General features: G+C 32.6%; 1 protein-coding gene across 7 annotated transcripts in view; it reads left to right on the top strand.

Moving 5' to 3' along the window:
* Positions 1–17,583, top strand: part of ttc39a (tetratricopeptide repeat domain 39A) — a 48,827-nt gene that overhangs the window by 13,551 nt on the left and 17,693 nt on the right. For all 7 annotated transcript variants that reach the window (XR_012384188.1, XM_068223118.2, XM_002663097.7 and 4 more), the window contains 6 exons: positions 3,505–3,609; positions 8,587–8,718; positions 14,457–14,500; positions 15,151–15,218; positions 15,330–15,394; positions 17,464–17,563. Coding sequence is in view for 6 of the 7 variants with exons in the window: in XM_068223118.2 (XP_068079219.1) it covers positions 3,505–3,609; positions 8,587–8,718; positions 14,457–14,500; positions 15,151–15,218; positions 15,330–15,394; positions 17,464–17,563 (514 nt within the window). In the remaining variant the exon portion in view is untranslated. The remainder of the gene's footprint in view (positions 1–3,504; positions 3,610–8,586; positions 8,719–14,456; positions 14,501–15,150; positions 15,219–15,329; positions 15,395–17,463; positions 17,564–17,583) is intronic.

Raw genomic sequence — 17,583 nt, 5'->3', positions numbered from 1 at the left:
AGGCCCTTAAAAGGTATTAAAAGCATTAATCTGGTTTTTACGAGATATTACATTTTGTTCTAGCATTGTCCAAAGTGTTTGACTCCATTCATTCATTCATTCTTTCATTTTCTTTTCGGCTTAGTCCCTTTATTAATTTTGGGTTGTACAAGACAAGGTTGTATCACAGCGCAATGAACCGCCAACTTATCCAGCATATGTTTTACGCTGCGGATCCCCTTCTAGCTTCAACCCATCACTGGGAAACATCCATACACACTCATTTACACACACACACACACACACTCATACGCCACGGTCAATTTTAGCATACCCAATTCAACTATAGCACATGATCTTGGGCTTGTGGGGGAAACTGGAGCAACCGAATATAGGAAGAACATGCAAACTGACCCAGCTAAGAGCATGAACCAGCGACCTTCTTGCTGTGAGGCGAATGTGCTGCCCACTGTGCCACCATGTCGCCCGTGTTTGACTCCAAAAAAAGCATAAATATATTTATTTTCCTCATAGTATTAACAACGACGTGCTCGATCCTTGCGATTATTTCGGGCTGGGGCACGTCTGGCCAAGCTCCTCCGTCTGGGTGATGTCACGTAATTTGCAACAAACGAGGAAGGGTGATGTGATGCCCTTCACATGTAGCAAAACCATAGAGCGAAACAGACAGCAAAATGGGAAAATGTAAGCTTGCGTACTCCTGGTTGGAGAAAGATGCGTTTAAACAGTGGCTTAAGCCTGTTGCTGAAAACAACAGCGTAATTTATTCATTCAAGCTTTGTTTTTTTTGAGCTTATCTGAGCTCTGTTGCATGGTTGTGCTTCATTGATTTGTTTAACTGTTTATTAACAACAGTTTATTAATAACTGCTTATTAAGTGTTTGATACTGATTAGAACTTAGTGGCAAAAATTCTGAGAAAGTCTTTAAAAGGTATTGAAGATACCTTTAGGATTCCTGCATAAACCCTGTGGGAAACACCCATACACTCATTCACACACATACACTAAGGCAATTTAGCTTATTCAGTTCACCTCTAGCACATGTCTTGGACTGTGAGGGACACCTGGGCACTCGCAGGAAATCAACACGAGGAGAACATGCAAACTCCACACAGAAATGCCAACTGACCCAGCTGGGGCTTAAACCAGGGATCTTCTTGCTCTGAGGCAACTGTGCTAACCACTGAGCCACTGTGCTGCCCCACTCTACTTTATATGATGATTATTTATTTTATTTAAAGAGATAGTTCACCCAAAAATGTAAATGTTCTCATCGTTTACTCGCCCTCAAGAGGTTCCAAACCTTTATGAGTTTTTTTGTTCTGTTGAACACAAAAGAAGATATTTTGAAGAAAGCTGAAACTTGTAAACATTTAAATCCATAGTAGGAAAAAATAAATATGGAAGTCAATGGCTAGCGGTTTCCAACTTTCTTCAAAATATCTTCTTTTGTGTTCAATAGAGGAAAAACACACGAATAGGCTTTGAACAAGTGAAGAGTGATTAAACGAGGACAGAATTTTCAGTTTTGGGTGAAGTATCTCTTTAAAAGTAAAATCAGTTTGCAGATCTGAATTGCATTACTGTCTATTCAAGAGACATGATACTCCAGCTTTGCTACAATATGCATTCTGGCTCCATCAGTGTACTCTATTTTATGAATCACATTCTTAGTATATTTTTGAGTTAATGCTACACACACTCGTTAACCGTTGTTTCAGTGTGTGTGAAGGTGACATCTGCCTCCGTGCTGCTGCTGTATCTAAATCGAGCAGCTCTGGAGGGATATTCTCTGCAGTATAGCGGTGACTTCACACTCACACGAAACAGGCTTTTTGGGGGCAGTGTGCGATTTTCTGCAGATGCGTAGAAAGACCTGCTGCCTGTGGCTTCCCGGATAGCATGACACCTGATCACTACTTCCTTGTGTCATTTCACAAGCTGTTGTGTTGCCTTAGTGCAGTGGTTTTGTCCCAAACTGAATTTTATGCGTATGAAATGATCTGCACCTTTTGATTAGTGTTAATGTTTTGTTCCATTTGTTTATTAGTGATATTTAATATTGTTATTTAAAAAAGAAAAAATGAGATAGTAGAATGAATATCTCAATAAATCAATGTGTATATCTTTATTTAACATGTAAATATTTATTTATTCAATTAAATGCATTATCATTAGCAATAAATTGTTGTTGTTATTGTTTTTTCTTTTGCATTAAGAAAATAATAATAATTTAAAGTATAATAAATTAACATTTATTTGTTTATTTATTTATTTGTTTATTTATTCAATCAAATGCATTACCATTAGAAATAAATTGTTTTCATATTTTTTTCTTTTGCATTAAGAAAATAATAATAATTGTAAGTATAGTAAATCAACATTTATTTATTTATTTATGTATTCAGTCAAATGCATAACCATTAGCAATAAGTCATTTTATTTTTATTATTATTTTATCTTTTGCATTGAAAAAAATATTAATAATTGTTAATATAATCAACATTTATTTATTTTATTTATTTAATCAAATGCATTACAATAAGAAATAAATTGTTGTTTTTATAATTCTTTTCTTTTGCATTAGCAAAATATTAACAATTGTTAGTAAAATGAATCAACATTTATTTATGTACTTATTTAATCAAATGCATTACCATTAGCAATAAATTGTTTTCATAATTTTTTTCTTTTGCATAAAGAATATCATAATTAGAAATATTATAAATCAACATTTATTTATTTATTTATTTATTTATTTATTTATTTATTTATTTATTCAATTAAATGCATTACCATAAGCAATAAAACCATATTTCTTATTATTATTTTATCTCTTGCATTAAAAAAATAATAATAATTGTAAGTATAATAAATCAACATTTATTTATTTATTCAATTTAATGCATTACCATTAGAAATAAATAGTGGTGTGTGTGTGTGTGTGTGTGTGTGTGTGTGTGTGTGTGTGTGTGTGTGTGTGTGTGTGTGTGTGTGCGTGCGTGCGTGCGTGCGTGCGTGCGTGCGTGCGTGCGTGCGTGCGTGCGTGCGTGCGTGCGTGCGTGCGTGCGTGCGTGCGTGCGTGCGTGCGTGCGTGCGTGCGTGCGTGCGTGTGTATATTGCATTTAGAAACTACTATTAAAATTTTATTTTTAATAAATATTAATCCATTTGTGTTTTTTGTTTATAGATTTATTTAATTTTAAAATATATGTATTGCTTTTTAGGGCATCATAAAAATAGCAGCAATATCATTACTAGTAAATTCAATAGTAATTATCATTTAGAGAGCAGGGGTGGCTAACCCTGTTCCTGGAGAGCCACCTTCCTGCAGATTTCAGTTGCAACCCATATGAAACACACCTGCCTGTAATTATCACGTGGTGTACAGGTCCTAATTAATTGGTTCAGGTGTGTTTGATATGGGTAGCAACTGAAATCTGTTAGCGATCCCTGTTTTAGAGCAACATTTGTTTACAATTTTCAACCGTTATGTTTTTTAGGTCAGAAAAGCCTGACCTGTCCGCGGATCTTCAAGACTGCATGGCTGCACTGGACCTGTTCCTGCAAAATCAATTTGACGAGTCTCTGAGCAGACTACGAAGCAGGTATGGCTACCTGTGTGTTTGACCTGCTGCACCTTACTGTTGTTTTACGACCTGTGATAATTATAAAGATGGGAGAAGCTCTGACTTTGGATCTTTTTTGACTATGCAAGTGTAAAATGTACTATTTTATATTGAATTCTACCAATACATGTTTTTTTTTGGAAAATAATTTATCTACATTTAGTCATTGGGTGTTTCTCAGGCGAATCTCACATAAAACCTATTCAGTTTAGAATCAGTTCAGCTCTCTTGAGATTGACCTCCAGATCTTTTCTTCTCCTCACACCACACCCTGCATTCACACAAATGCCGTGTTGTACAACATCTTGCCTTTTCACCTTTCTCATTAATCTCTTCTGTGAATAGGTGTGTACTTGTGTGTAATTGAAGGTCCATTTAGTAATATTTGCCATCCATCAATCTTATTAGGTTGGATTCAGCGTCCAACTTAATCTAACTGACCACATCATTATACTCATAATATTTTATTTCATATTGTTTTATTTTTCAATTTAGTCATTAGAAATTAGTCGAGACACACCTGTTGAATCGGTTGTTGCTAGAAGGCATATTTTATTTATTATTTTATTCATGTATTTGTATTTTATTAAAGTCTACCCCACCCCAACCTTAAACCCAACCATCACAGTAATGTAAAAACAGTAGTTATACAGAGTATTATTCATATAATTCATTAAATATTATATAATAAAAAAAACATTAAATTGTGTTTTATTAACATCTGCTTCAATCCCAACACTAAATTCAGTCATTACAGTAATGTAAAAGCAGTAAGTATACAAAATGTTATTCATTAAATTACCCATTAAATTGTATTTTATTAACATCTACCCCTACCCCCTTTGTTGTGTTGTGTTTTGTTGTATTGTGTTGTTGTGTTTTGTTTAGTTTATAGTTTAGTTTTGTTTAGTCTTTAGGTTAGTTTAGTTTTGTTTTCTTTTCCTTTCTGTTTTGTTGTGTTGTTGTTGTTTTTAGTTTAGTTTAGTTTTTTGTTTTGCTTTGTTTTTGTTGTTGTTGTGTTGTGCTGTTGTTGTGTTTTGTTTAGTTTTTACTTTAGTTTTTGTTTTGTTGTTGTTGTTTTCTTTTGTTGAGTTTTTTGTTTTGTTTGGTTTGTTGTGTTGTTGTGTTTTGTTTAGTTTTTTTGTGTTTTGTTTTGTTTTTATGCTTTGATTTTAGTTTAGTTTTTTTGTTTTGTTTTTGTTTTCTTCTTTGTTTTCTTTTTTGTTTTGTTTTTTGTTTTTGTTTTTCTTGTGTTTTTTTGTTTTGTTAAAAATGAAAATTATTATTTATATATTTATTTTATTTTTTACTTATGTTTTTGAGGGTCCGAATATCATTATCGGCTTGCAATAAATGTTTTTATTTATTTGTTTTTAGACTTTTTTTTATTTTATTTTATTTCATTTTTAACTTCAATATTTTACTTAAGTCATGATGATTACCAAGCCACATTTAGCAATATAATGTGTGTGTTTGTTTATTTGTTTATTTAATTTAATTTATCTTTGTTTATGTTTTGTTTATCACTTCAAATTTCAATCATTGAGATCATCATAATTGTAACCTTGTATTATGTTGCCGTTCCTATTAAAACGAATCAACTGCCAAGCAAAATTTACTCGCCAGAGGCCATTTTATAATTCAACAAGTGTACATTTTATTGCAACATCTTCCAGTCTGTATATTGTGTCAGAGATCTATTTTCATGAGTGCAATTCAAACTTGCATAATACATCAAAATGCTGATCAGTCAGGCATTCATTTAAACCATCAGAGGATCTCACTAAATATTCAGCAGCTTGCTGTTTGAACACGAATATAGTGAAGTCACAGTTTTGTGATTTACTTAAAAGGCTTGTTTTAGTCGCGCCTCATTCCAGCCAGAAGGGCAGGGCTGCTCCAACAGAGCAAATGAAAGATACACAGAGAAAGCTACAAACGGAGGCGGAAATAGCAAGCAAAAAAATGTTCATCTCTGAAGCATGTCCATGTCTGTACAGGCTCAGAACTGAAAAACAACAGATGATCTTCCTGGTTATTTAATTATCTATTTTCTGCAACATTTCATAACTTGATTTGTTGAAATTCTTTAAAACTATAACATGGGCATCTGATGTGACTTTCTCTCTCACACACTATAATATTTATATAGTAGTATATTTTTGTTATTGAATGATATATTGTTTCCTGCATGTTTTCATGTTATGCAGCTATTAAATATTCAGAAAGCTTCACAATAATATTGGTAACGAGGTCTAAAATGTATTATTTGGTTGTAAACTGCTCCAATCCTGTACTGTCACATCAACATTATTCCAATTCCACTTCTGCAAAGTAAAGTGGTAAACCTGTTTATCCAGGCATTTCTTTGGCCAGGAATGTTGAACCAGTAGTGGCACATTCTATTCTATTCTGTGTGCTGAAAGAAGAACTGAAACGTTTTTCATTTGTTGTGATTGAAAAATCAAGAGTTATCAAACTTAATATTTGTTTTTTAAGGGTTGTGAAGTGAAAACCTTGCCATTGTGTTGTTTGCAAATGAATATATACATGAATTTCTGTTTATTTTATGCCCAAAAAATGGCCTAAATAAAAAATATAATTATAAAGAATTATTTTAAGTTAGAAAGAAATGTCATCAGTAGTTTGCAGAATAAAACAATAAACACAAAAAAACAGGGCTTCTCAATGTGACAATTCAATCCTCCATTTCATATTTTCAGAGCACTAATTGTGTATAACGGGTTAAAAGTGTGGATTTAGTACTTTTAAAAAAGTATTAAACTTGTAATTGTCTAAATTTTTTTTAATGTCATTTAAGGATAGTCCGAAATTAAACAGAAGGCGAGGAGTGTATGATAGAGCTGCGTGATACTGGAAAATTTTAACATTGCGAAATTCTGTTTTTCTGCAAAATACACTCACCGGGCACTTTATTAGGTACACTTTACTTGTACCGGTTTGGACAAGGTTGCCTTCAGAACTGCTTTAATCCTTTGTGGCATAGATTCAACAAGGTACAGGAAATATTCCTCAGAGATTTTGGTCCATATTGATATGATTTGTCGGCTGCAGATACATGATCGGAATCTCCCGTTTCACCACATCCCAAAAGTGTTTTAATGGATTGAGTTCTGGTGACTGTGGAGGCCATTTGAACTCATTGTGATGTTCAAGAAACCAATTTGAGATGATTACCGCTTTATGACATGGCGCGTTATCCTGCTGGAAGTAGCCATCAGAAGATGGGTACACTATCGCCCTAAAAGGATGGACATCGTCAGCAACAATACTCGGACAGGCTGTGGCGTTGACACAGTGCTCAATTGGTACTAATAGGCCCAAAGTGTGCCAAGAAAATATAAATACACCACCAGCCTTAACTGTTAATGCAAGACAGGATGGATCCATGCTTTCATGTTGTTGATGCCAAATTCTGACCCTACCATCCGAATGTCGCAGCAGAAATCGAGACTCATCAGACTAGGACTTCCATTGTTCTATTCTATTTTGCTGAGCCTATGTGAACTGTAGCCTCAGTTTCCTGCTCTTAGCTGACAGGAGTTTCACCTGCTGTGGTCTTTTGCTGCTGTAGCCCATCTGCCTCATGGTTCGATGTGTTCTGCATTCAGAGATGCTGTTTTGCATATCTCAGTTGTAACGAGTGGTTACTTAAGTTACTGTTGCCTTTCTATCAGCTTGAAGCAGTTTGGCCATTCTCCTCTGACCTCTAGCATCAACAAGGCATTTTCGGCCACAGAACTGCCTCTCACTCGATATTTTCTCTTTATCGGACCATTCTCTGATAAGCCAAGAAATTGATGTGCATTTAAATCCTGGTAGATTTAAATCCTGGCAGTTTCTGAAATACTCAGACCAGCCACTCTGGCACCAACAACATGCCACGTTCAAAGTCACTTAAATCACCTTTCTTCCCCATTCTGATGCTGTTTGGACTGCATCTTGACCATGTCTACATGCCTAAATGCATTGAGTTACTGCCATGTGATTGGCTGATTAGAAATTTGCGTTAACTAGCAGTTGGACAGTTGAACCTAATAAAGTGGCTGGTCAGTGTATATTGCTATATGAATATAACTAGATGACTTGAAAATAGCTTTATTTGGAAAGAATTCATTCATTTAGATTGATTGGGATGTTCTAAATAATATTTTAATGCATTACATCTGCATAAAATATAATAAATTGTTAGCATATATAAATTCAATAGAGCAATTATACAATTTAAATAAACAGCTTTATGGTTTTCTGGGGAGTCTTAACAGTGTTCAGGTACAGAAAGTAAAAAATCTAATGTAAAATTACATTATTCAATGAATAAATCGTCATTAAAACATTTAATAAAGTCACAAATGTTACTATTTGTGTCTGTCAATTTTAAAAAAGGTAAATAAAATTTGTGTTTTTAAAATACAGACCGACTTATGCATTCATTTTGCTTTAATACATTATTTTTGATGAGACAGTAGGTTTTTTTTTAATAAAATTGGTGACATTTAATTTACATTTTGCCATTTGTGCACTTTTTATTAACATATTTTGAAATGCAAAGAGCATTTCTTTTAATGGTTGATTTATGCATGTGAATGTTTCATAAAATCAAGTTTTGTTATAACCGATTGTTCCGACCTTTGACGTTGATGAAAATTCAGATTTGGACCTTTGAATTGTTACATGTTACAGAAAATAAATTGAGACTTTGAGATCTCTGCTAAAAATCCACAGAAACATATTATCATATGTATTAGTATTAAGTTGCCACACTGTGCTCAGGACGGTTTTGTTACTCAAACACCTTCCTCTATTTCCAGTTCTCATTTCTGTTACCGATAATGCTCTTGAGTGTTTTAGAGGTGGATTTTCTTTTACCGTCACACCGCCCTGTCCATTGTTCTATATATAGATCTAATGCATCTTCTTTGTGCTCTTTGGCAGGAATAAAGACAGCATGTATCACGCGCTCACGTATGCCACTATACTGGAAATGCAGGCCATGATGACCTTCAACCCGGAGGACATATTTGCTGCAGGAAACACAATGAAGGAGGCACAGGCTGTGTGTCAACGGTGGGTTATATTCCGTTTCTAATAATCTTTCTTTTTGCGTATATATGATAACAAAACAAACATTCCCAATCTATTCCTGTCAGATGTAGTGAAACAGTTTAATATCTTTTTTTGGAATAATGATTTGTTAATAGATTTTGCTGTATTAAAGTGAGACACTGCCAACAAATATATAGTTTTTTTTTCATTCCCCAGTCATTTTTTTTAGTTTTTGAGCTTTCTGTATTTTCATAAAGTATCCTATCAGCAACGAGATGACATGAAATATATAGCAACAAAAACAAGAAAACTGTAGAACTCTTAAATCAAACTTACATTTTTCTTACCCTTCTTAGCACCAACCCTCCCATCTCCCACCTCTCCCTATTTTCTGAGGCCTTCAATAAGTACAGAAAGATGAATCAGGGCACAGATAAATAAATAAACCAGCTAAAAAATAAGAAATAACTTAGTAAAAAAAAATTATAATAATAAATAGATAAATAAATAAATGAATATATATATATATATATATATATATATATATATATATATATATATATATATATATATATATATATATATGTATATATATATATATATATATGTATATATATATGTATATATATATATATATATATATATATATATATGTATATATATATATATATATATGTATATATATATGTATATATATATATATAGTTTTTTTTTCAAACTTTCTACTGCCCTCAGCCATAAATCTCTACATTGTAAAAAATCTGTTATTTTACGTTTTTACCCTAATAGTCCTTAAATTACAGACATTTACTGTAAAATAACAAACTTTAAATTACAGAAATGTCCTTAAATTTAAATTTCTGGAAATTTTCTGTGATTTAACTTTTGTTATTGCACCCTTGCTGCAACAAGTTTTAAGCAGCATGTAATTTAACTGTCCATATCAGATTTAACATGACAGACACATTTAAATACTAGTCATTTTAGAAGTATAAAATGGGCAGTTTTATAAACTAATTTATAATTATTAAACATTAATACCATTTTTAAAAGTACTTCAAAGTCACAGACAGTTGAGAAATTTTTGTTTAAACTGTGTTTGCTAAAATTTATTTTCAAGATCTCAAGTTAACTATTCACTGAAAATAGTTTAGCGTAGCTTAAATGTCACATCATATGATGTTTAAACTTACAATGGTAACAATGAATAAAGCCCATAATCAGTACCTGAGGTAATCATAGTAGTTTAGGCTATTGTTCAAAAATGACGTCACAGAAATAGAAGCTGTTTCTAAAACAGAAACTTTGCACATTGCTTTTAAAGTAGGTTAGAACAAAGACGGCTTTTATCACGTTGCAGCATACAATTCAATTCGACAGCAGTTTTACAATGTAGAACGTGTCAAAGGAGCTTAACATAAAAGTTTTAGTAAATTAAAACTGCGTCAGTCCAGTTTTCAGAGTTGAAGTTCAGTCAAATGTGGTTTAATGTTCACTGCTGAAAGTCTAAACACTAAAGAGCTTATTTTTCGATGTGCAGCTTTACAAGTCCCAAACCAAGTAAGCCAATCCTGACAGCATCATGTCGAGTGTAGTTAGGACGCGGTGTAATTTACACAAAACGTTACAGTTTTATTTATATCTACATATTTAGTCCCACTTTATATTAAGTAGACTTCTTAGCTACGAGATACTACTACTGTAGGTGCAATGAACTCACTGTGTTCATATTGTATTGTACAACATGTATGGTGCTATTAAAGTGGGAAATGGTTAAGGTTATGTGTAGATTTAAAGGTGGTTTAAGGTGTAAGGGATTGGTAAACAGTGTAATTACAAAAGTAATTTCATGCTTTAATTTCAGATGTAATCACATGGAGATAATATGTAAATATTATAATTATAATAATGAGAAAATATATAAATACAATGCAAAAACTTATATAAAGTGAGAACCTTTATTTGTTTTATGTTCTAATAATAGATTCCCCAAATCCTATCTGTATCGTGGGTGATATTCAGGGCTTTACATTAACATCCGTCAACCTGCCATATGCGGGTAGATTTCAGCTCTGGCGGGAAAGACAGCCGCTCCCACTAGCCACTTTGGCTGGTTGAAAATTATTTTTACATTTTAGTTTTTTTAAAACAGGGCTCGACAATAAGGATGGCCCAGTGTGCATGCAAATGTGATCTTACAGTAGAATCAAGAAGCAGCACGACTGACAAAAATAACTGTGTTAAAATCAGGTGAATACCTTATGAGAGGATGATTACTCGCGCACACAGGTGCGATCGGTTCTCAATGAAATAGACCAGACAAAAATCGATGCTTGTGTACCCACAGTCCTGCTGCTTTTAAGAGCTCAAGATTGAGAGGAAAAAAAGATATGTGTGTGTGTGTGTGTATATATATATATATATATATATATATATATATATATATATATATATATATATATATATATATATATATATATATATATATATACACACACATACAGTTGAAGTCAGAATTATTAGCCCCCTGAATTATTAGACTGCTTGTTTATTTTTCTCCAATTTCTTTTTGACGGAGATAATTTTTTTTCCAACACATTTCTAAACATAATAGTTTTAATAACTCATTTCTAATAATGGTTTTATTTTCTTTTTACCATGATGACAGTAAATAATATTTTACTTTTCTTGTCTTTTTTAAGACACTTCTATACAGCTTAAATTGACATTTAAAGGCTTAACTAGGTTTATTAGGGTAACTAGGCAGGTTAGGGTAATTAGGCAAGTTATTGTATAAAAATGGTTTGTTCTGTAGGTTATCGAGAAAAAATATAGCTTAAAGGGGCTAATAATTTTGTCCCTAAAATGGTGTTTAAAAAGTAAAAAACGGCTTTTATTCTAGTCGAAATTAAACAAATAAGACTTTTTCCAGAAGAAAAAATATTATCAGACATACTGTGAAAATTTTTTTGCTCTGTTAAACACCATTTGGAATATATTTAAAAAAGAAGAAAAAAATTTGAAGGGGGCTAATAATTCTGACTTCAACTGTGTGTGTATATATATGTATATATATATATATATGTGTATGTATATATATGTGTGTGTGTGTGTGTGTGTGTGTGTGTGTGTGTGTGTGTGTGTGTGTGTGTGTGTGTGTGTGTGTGTGTGTGTGTGTGTGTGTGTGTGTGTGTGTGTGTGTGTGTGTGTGTGTGTGTATATATATATATATATATATATATATGTGTATATATGTATATGTATGTATATATATATCCTTTTTTTTAAGCAGCAGCCACTGCTTTGGTTCTAATTATTGTCAGACACGTGATAATCCTTTCATTTTCACACACATTATGTTTTTTTACCTGCTTTCTTTTGCTTACAGTTATTTTGTTAATATAGTTTAATTATCATCCTTTACAATAACATTGCTTTAAAATGAGATATAAATAACTATTAATAACTTCTCATTTATGTGTAGTAACTGCTGATCTGGGACCTTTAGTCAGGACATATTACTGTGCTTATTGTAGATACATGACACTAGATCTTTTTAAATGTCAATTAAAAAAAAAAAAGGTTTTGTTGAATAAAAAGTGCATGTATGCAGCTGTATTTTGCTTGTTTTGACACATTTAAAATGTGTGGCTAAGAAATAGTTATTTCTTTCTTTTTGGTGTGGTCAAAGATACATTTGGTAAATCCTTAATTTTGAGCCCTAAAAAAGTCATGTGAAATAAAAACTAATTGCCATGCGACGCAACCCATTTGCTCATGCACAGTGAGCAAGCTCATACACAACACACACAAACAGTGAAATAAATGAGGAGGCATGTGGCCATAACATAACATCTAAATCAAGTGATCTTAGCATGTCAGTCACATTTATTCATATAAAATATATTTTCCAAACAACAAAATTGTGGCTAGTGAAAATGGCTAGTGGCTAGTAATGTTGGAAAACTACTAGCCACAGTGGCTGGTGATCAAAAAAGTTAATGTCAAGTCCTGGTGATATTTGTTTTACCCTATTCACCTCCTGTGTCTTGAGTTTATTACATACAGTATCATACTATTATATATCTATACAGAGCTTGTATTCCTTTTTAAGACCAAATCACTACTCCTGGTATTCATGAACCATTTTTGCATTCCTCTTGGTTATGTCATTTGTATTAGTGACGTAATGCCAGAATTTAGCCGTGGCTGTCACCACATCCCAGATGGCAGAGGAATTTCAGAGACCCACGACACACTGTGTTGAAGGGGTGTGACAGTCTGGTCTTTTCCCTCACACACACACACACACACACACACACACACACACACACACACACACACACCCTCTGTGACTCTGCCACGTCATTCAGGCCCTGTGGCTCTGTAACGTCACTGTCAGCTGATCACGCAAAACTCATAGCTGCTCTTCAGCTTTTTATTACAGTGTGCAGGACAGAAAGCCAGTTCAGGGACAATATGTACTGTATATACATCACTGCTTTGATCCTAACTGGTCCAATCAGGTAGATTTGTTGTATTACTGGTATATTAGATTAGATTAAAGTTTATTGTCATTACATATGTACAAGTACAATGCAATGAAATGCAGTTTAGGTCTAACCAGCAGTGCAATAGCAGCAAGTGCAGGATACAGGTATAAGTTATAAAGTGCAGTTACGTATAGATAAACTAGGGTGATATTTATAGATGAATGTACTCTGAACATTATATACAGGTTGTATTAGCTATGAACAGAGATTTACAATAAATGAATATATGTACAGGTTGCTATTAATAATCAGAAGTGTGCAGATAGATAAACATAATTACAAATGTATATGCACAGTGGGTGTGTACATCATTACAAATGCCCATGTGCAGTGGGTATGTACAGTTCAAATAAGTGAATTAGTGCAATTAATATGTGCAAATTTTAAATGTGCAAATGTTAAATAGTGCAGTGATTGGGATGAGTATAAGTTAGAGGAGAGTGGATAAGTTAGAGGAGTATAAGTTAGAGGAGATATACTCCAAACCTTAAAAAAGGATCAATTATTTTACTCAATTGTGTTTCCAATCAATTCGTTCTTTGTTTTTGTTTTCCTGTTTATTTAAATTGCATTAGTCTTCACATATTTGACACCTTTTTGGTCTGTTGAATTATTTTTTTATTTTTTTCTATGAAGCCCCTCCCTCATGGGTAGGCCCACACGAAATCTGCGCGCAGAATTCCGCAGATTTTCAGCCCATCATTGATTCTGTTTATTTACTTGTATAAATTTAAATATATTCAGTTTTTAAATGCATTTCAGTAATATTATTGACTAATATGAAAATATTTATATAATTTATTTGTAACAAATATATGTTTAACTTATATATAATATATATAATATATTACCATCGTAAAGTATTTCCAAGAAAGATGAGAGTTTCAAATGGAGAAACAGAATAATTCTTGTTAGTCCCTCAGGGGCAGACAGAAACCAGACTGCCATTGTCTCTTCCTCTGATTCAACTGCTCTATTTATGTGGCCTCAGGGATACAATGAATCAAGCTGGGCTTTTTGGTATTGGGTCGACTGCAAGTTTGTCTGCTGTAGTGTATCCAGCTTTTACACAGTGAGACTGTAATAGAGAACTCAAGACCAGCCTCAATCAACTGTGCCAACAGTGTGTGTTACCTAGTAACCACTACTGAGGCATCATTGTGTTCTTTTACGACAAGACTGATAAGGATGTGTGTATTATTACAGATACCGCAAAAAGTCTTCATTCAACAGCAAAAACTTCACCGAAGGTTGGTGCCTGTTATATTCATATTTCTCTAAATGACTGGTTGCTATTTAAAAAGATAATTCACCCAAAAATAAAACGATAATCTCCATTTTTTTTTCATTCTCAGCTTTTAGTGTTTATTTTTTCTGTTTTAACACAAAAGATGATGTTTTGAAGAATGTTAGAAACAGGTAACCAGTTATCTGTGACTGTAATAAATAAATAAACAATAATAAATAAATGGCTGCTGGTTCCAACATTCTTCAAAATATCTTCTTCAATGTAAAACATTGTAGGTTTCACATGATTTCTGCATGTTGTCCCAACACGAATGGATTAATTTAACTTGATCGTTTTACAAATTTATATAAATTGAACATAGAATAAATAAGTTGTCTCCCCATAAGTAGTTTAAACAAGCAGCAAAAGTATTTTTTAAGTGTTTTATCTTCAGCAAGAAAAGTGAGCTTGCATAGATTTGGAATAAGTGGAGGGAGCGCAAAAGATGAGGTTTAATTTTTTGGGGGAACTGTCCCTTTAAAAATTATTCCTTTAATATGATGCCGCTGTTTTTGCAAACACTTCCTCTATCCATGATGACCAGATCATGTTTTTTGAAAAGGCTGTGTGTCTGTGACGTAGAGACTGTAAAAGCATTATGTGTGTGTACAGAGGAGCTTCATGCTGAAGTGTGCTATGCCGAATGCCTCCTCCAGAGAGCAGCACTCACTTTCCTTCAGGTCTGTCCTAGTAAAATTCACTTTTACTTCTGGATTTGGCCTGTAGTCAATTATGTGAATGAAACATTTTTGAAGACAATAGGATATACTCTTAACTATGTCTTTCTTAAGGATGAAAATATGATCAGCTTCATAAAGGGAGGAATGAAAGTGAGAAACAGCTATCAAATATACAAGTAAGATTTAATTACAGCTGTGTTGTTATTGTGAAATATATTTTAAAAATGTCGACATTGATTTCGACATTGTGAAAGATGTTGCTTGACTCATTTTATGGGAATACTTGTTTTATAATTGAAATATTGAACATTTATATCCATGATTCATTATATATTATATTAATTACATAAAGATATTCTGTCCCTGTCTGTCTGTCTGTCTGTCTGTCTATCTCTGTATGTTATATATAATTTAATGCAGTAATATACAAATTACAGCTTTTCTCGGTGGCTTTGTTGCATTTCTCACAACACTATTTACATTTGCACAACAGTTAATGGATTTTTCTAAACAATTAGTACAAACTGCAAAACCTAGTTGATAACCTGCAAAAGCGTGTCACTTGCTCAAAATGGATAGGTCATTTCTCAAAAGCAAGTATTGGTGTCACTGAAAGTGTCAGTGTCATCAAGATGAATTGTTTATGAACAAGAATAAAGTCATAAGTCTTTGTCATGTTTTCATTATGACAGTTTACTCTTTTTTTTCTTTTTTTTTTCCCAAAGCAAAAAAGTCAGATTTTGGTGAAACCTTCCTGAAAATGCAAAAAAAAAAAAAAAAGACAGCACTATATACTATTTGACAACAGTACAGTATATTAAACAAACTACAGTAAAGTTAGACATTACTGCATTTAGTGAGGTATCTGAGTACAACACTGAAAATATATGTTTCACATGTTTACTGCTTTTGTTCCCAGCAATTCTAATTTATTCATAGCATTGTGCAAAAGAACAAATACACCCTTATTTATAACAAACATAAGTTTCCTTTGAGTAGAGCTGTGCACAACTGTAAACAATATTGCAGTGCATATTGGAACTTAACTTACAACATATATACATTTACATTTACATTTAGTCATTTAGCAGACGCTTTTATCCAAAGCGACTTACAAATGAGGACAAGGAAGCAATTTACACAACTAAGAGCAACAATGAATAAGTACTATAGGCAAGTTTCAGGTGTGTAAAGTCTAAAAACAGACATAGGACATAGGTCTGTAAATTATTAATGAAATTCTTCAATTTAGAAGATATTTTCAGGAAAAAATGAGCTTGACAGATTTTGACAACTAGTTCAACATTTTTGTTTGTAATGACTCAAGTAATGAAATCAGGACTATTAGTTTTATATGGAATGACTATACAGCATTCACAAGTTTAGTTCATTTTGACTGCAAGATAAGCGAATGATAATGTTATAAAACAGCAGAGAGTTGTATGAAAGCAATCGATGCATGTCTAAAAGCATTTGAAATTTGTTGGAAGAAATGAGTAAAACTGCTACTTTAATGTGCACAAATAACTGATTGTATTGAGAAATGCATTAACTGCTGTTCAAATGTAAATAGTGTTGTGAGAAATGCACTAAAGCGACTGAGAAAAACTGTACATGTTGTATCTATACAGTTATTAAAACGATCATATTTAATGCTACTTATTTAATTAAAAGGAATCAAAAGCTATTAATAATAGTAACAGTTTCAAGTTTTTAAAATAATAATATTTACGGCTACTTATTATTTTTAAATTAGATTAATTAGATTAATGATAGTAAGTTTTATGTTTACGTGAATTTTTATCATTATATTCAATTTTTAATTCAATTCAATTCAGCTTTATTTGTATAGCGCTTTTACAATGTAGATTGTGTCAAAGCAGCTTCACATAAATGGTCATAGTAACTGGAACAGTGTAGTTCAGTTTTTAGTGTTTAAGTTCAGTTCAGTTCAGTTTAGCTCAGTTCAGTGTGATTTAATCATTACTGAGAGTTCAAACACTGAAGAGCAAATTCATCGATGCGTAGCTCTACCAATCCTGAACCATGCGAGCCAGTGGCGACAGCCACTATATATATATATATATATATATATATATATATATATATATATATATATATATATATATATATATATATATATATATATATATATATTCATCTGAAGAACCGTTTTGTGTGTGTGTTTATATAAAAGTATATCTTTGTTTATTTATTTTGTGTTTAATTTGTGTTTTAACGCAAGGGAGCTTCATACGATCCTGAAATCTTCAGGTTATGTTCAAGGTGACAATCATGGTCATTTTGAGGGAGGTGTTAAACTCGGCATCGGGGCCTTTAACCTGGTAAGTGTATTTTTGTCATA

Source organism: Danio rerio, chromosome 8, assembly GCF_049306965.1.
Source record: "Danio rerio strain Tuebingen ecotype United States chromosome 8, GRCz12tu, whole genome shotgun sequence".
Taxonomy (NCBI): Eukaryota; Metazoa; Chordata; class Actinopteri; order Cypriniformes; family Danionidae; genus Danio; species Danio rerio.
This window is presented reverse-complemented; position numbering and strand designations above follow the sequence as displayed.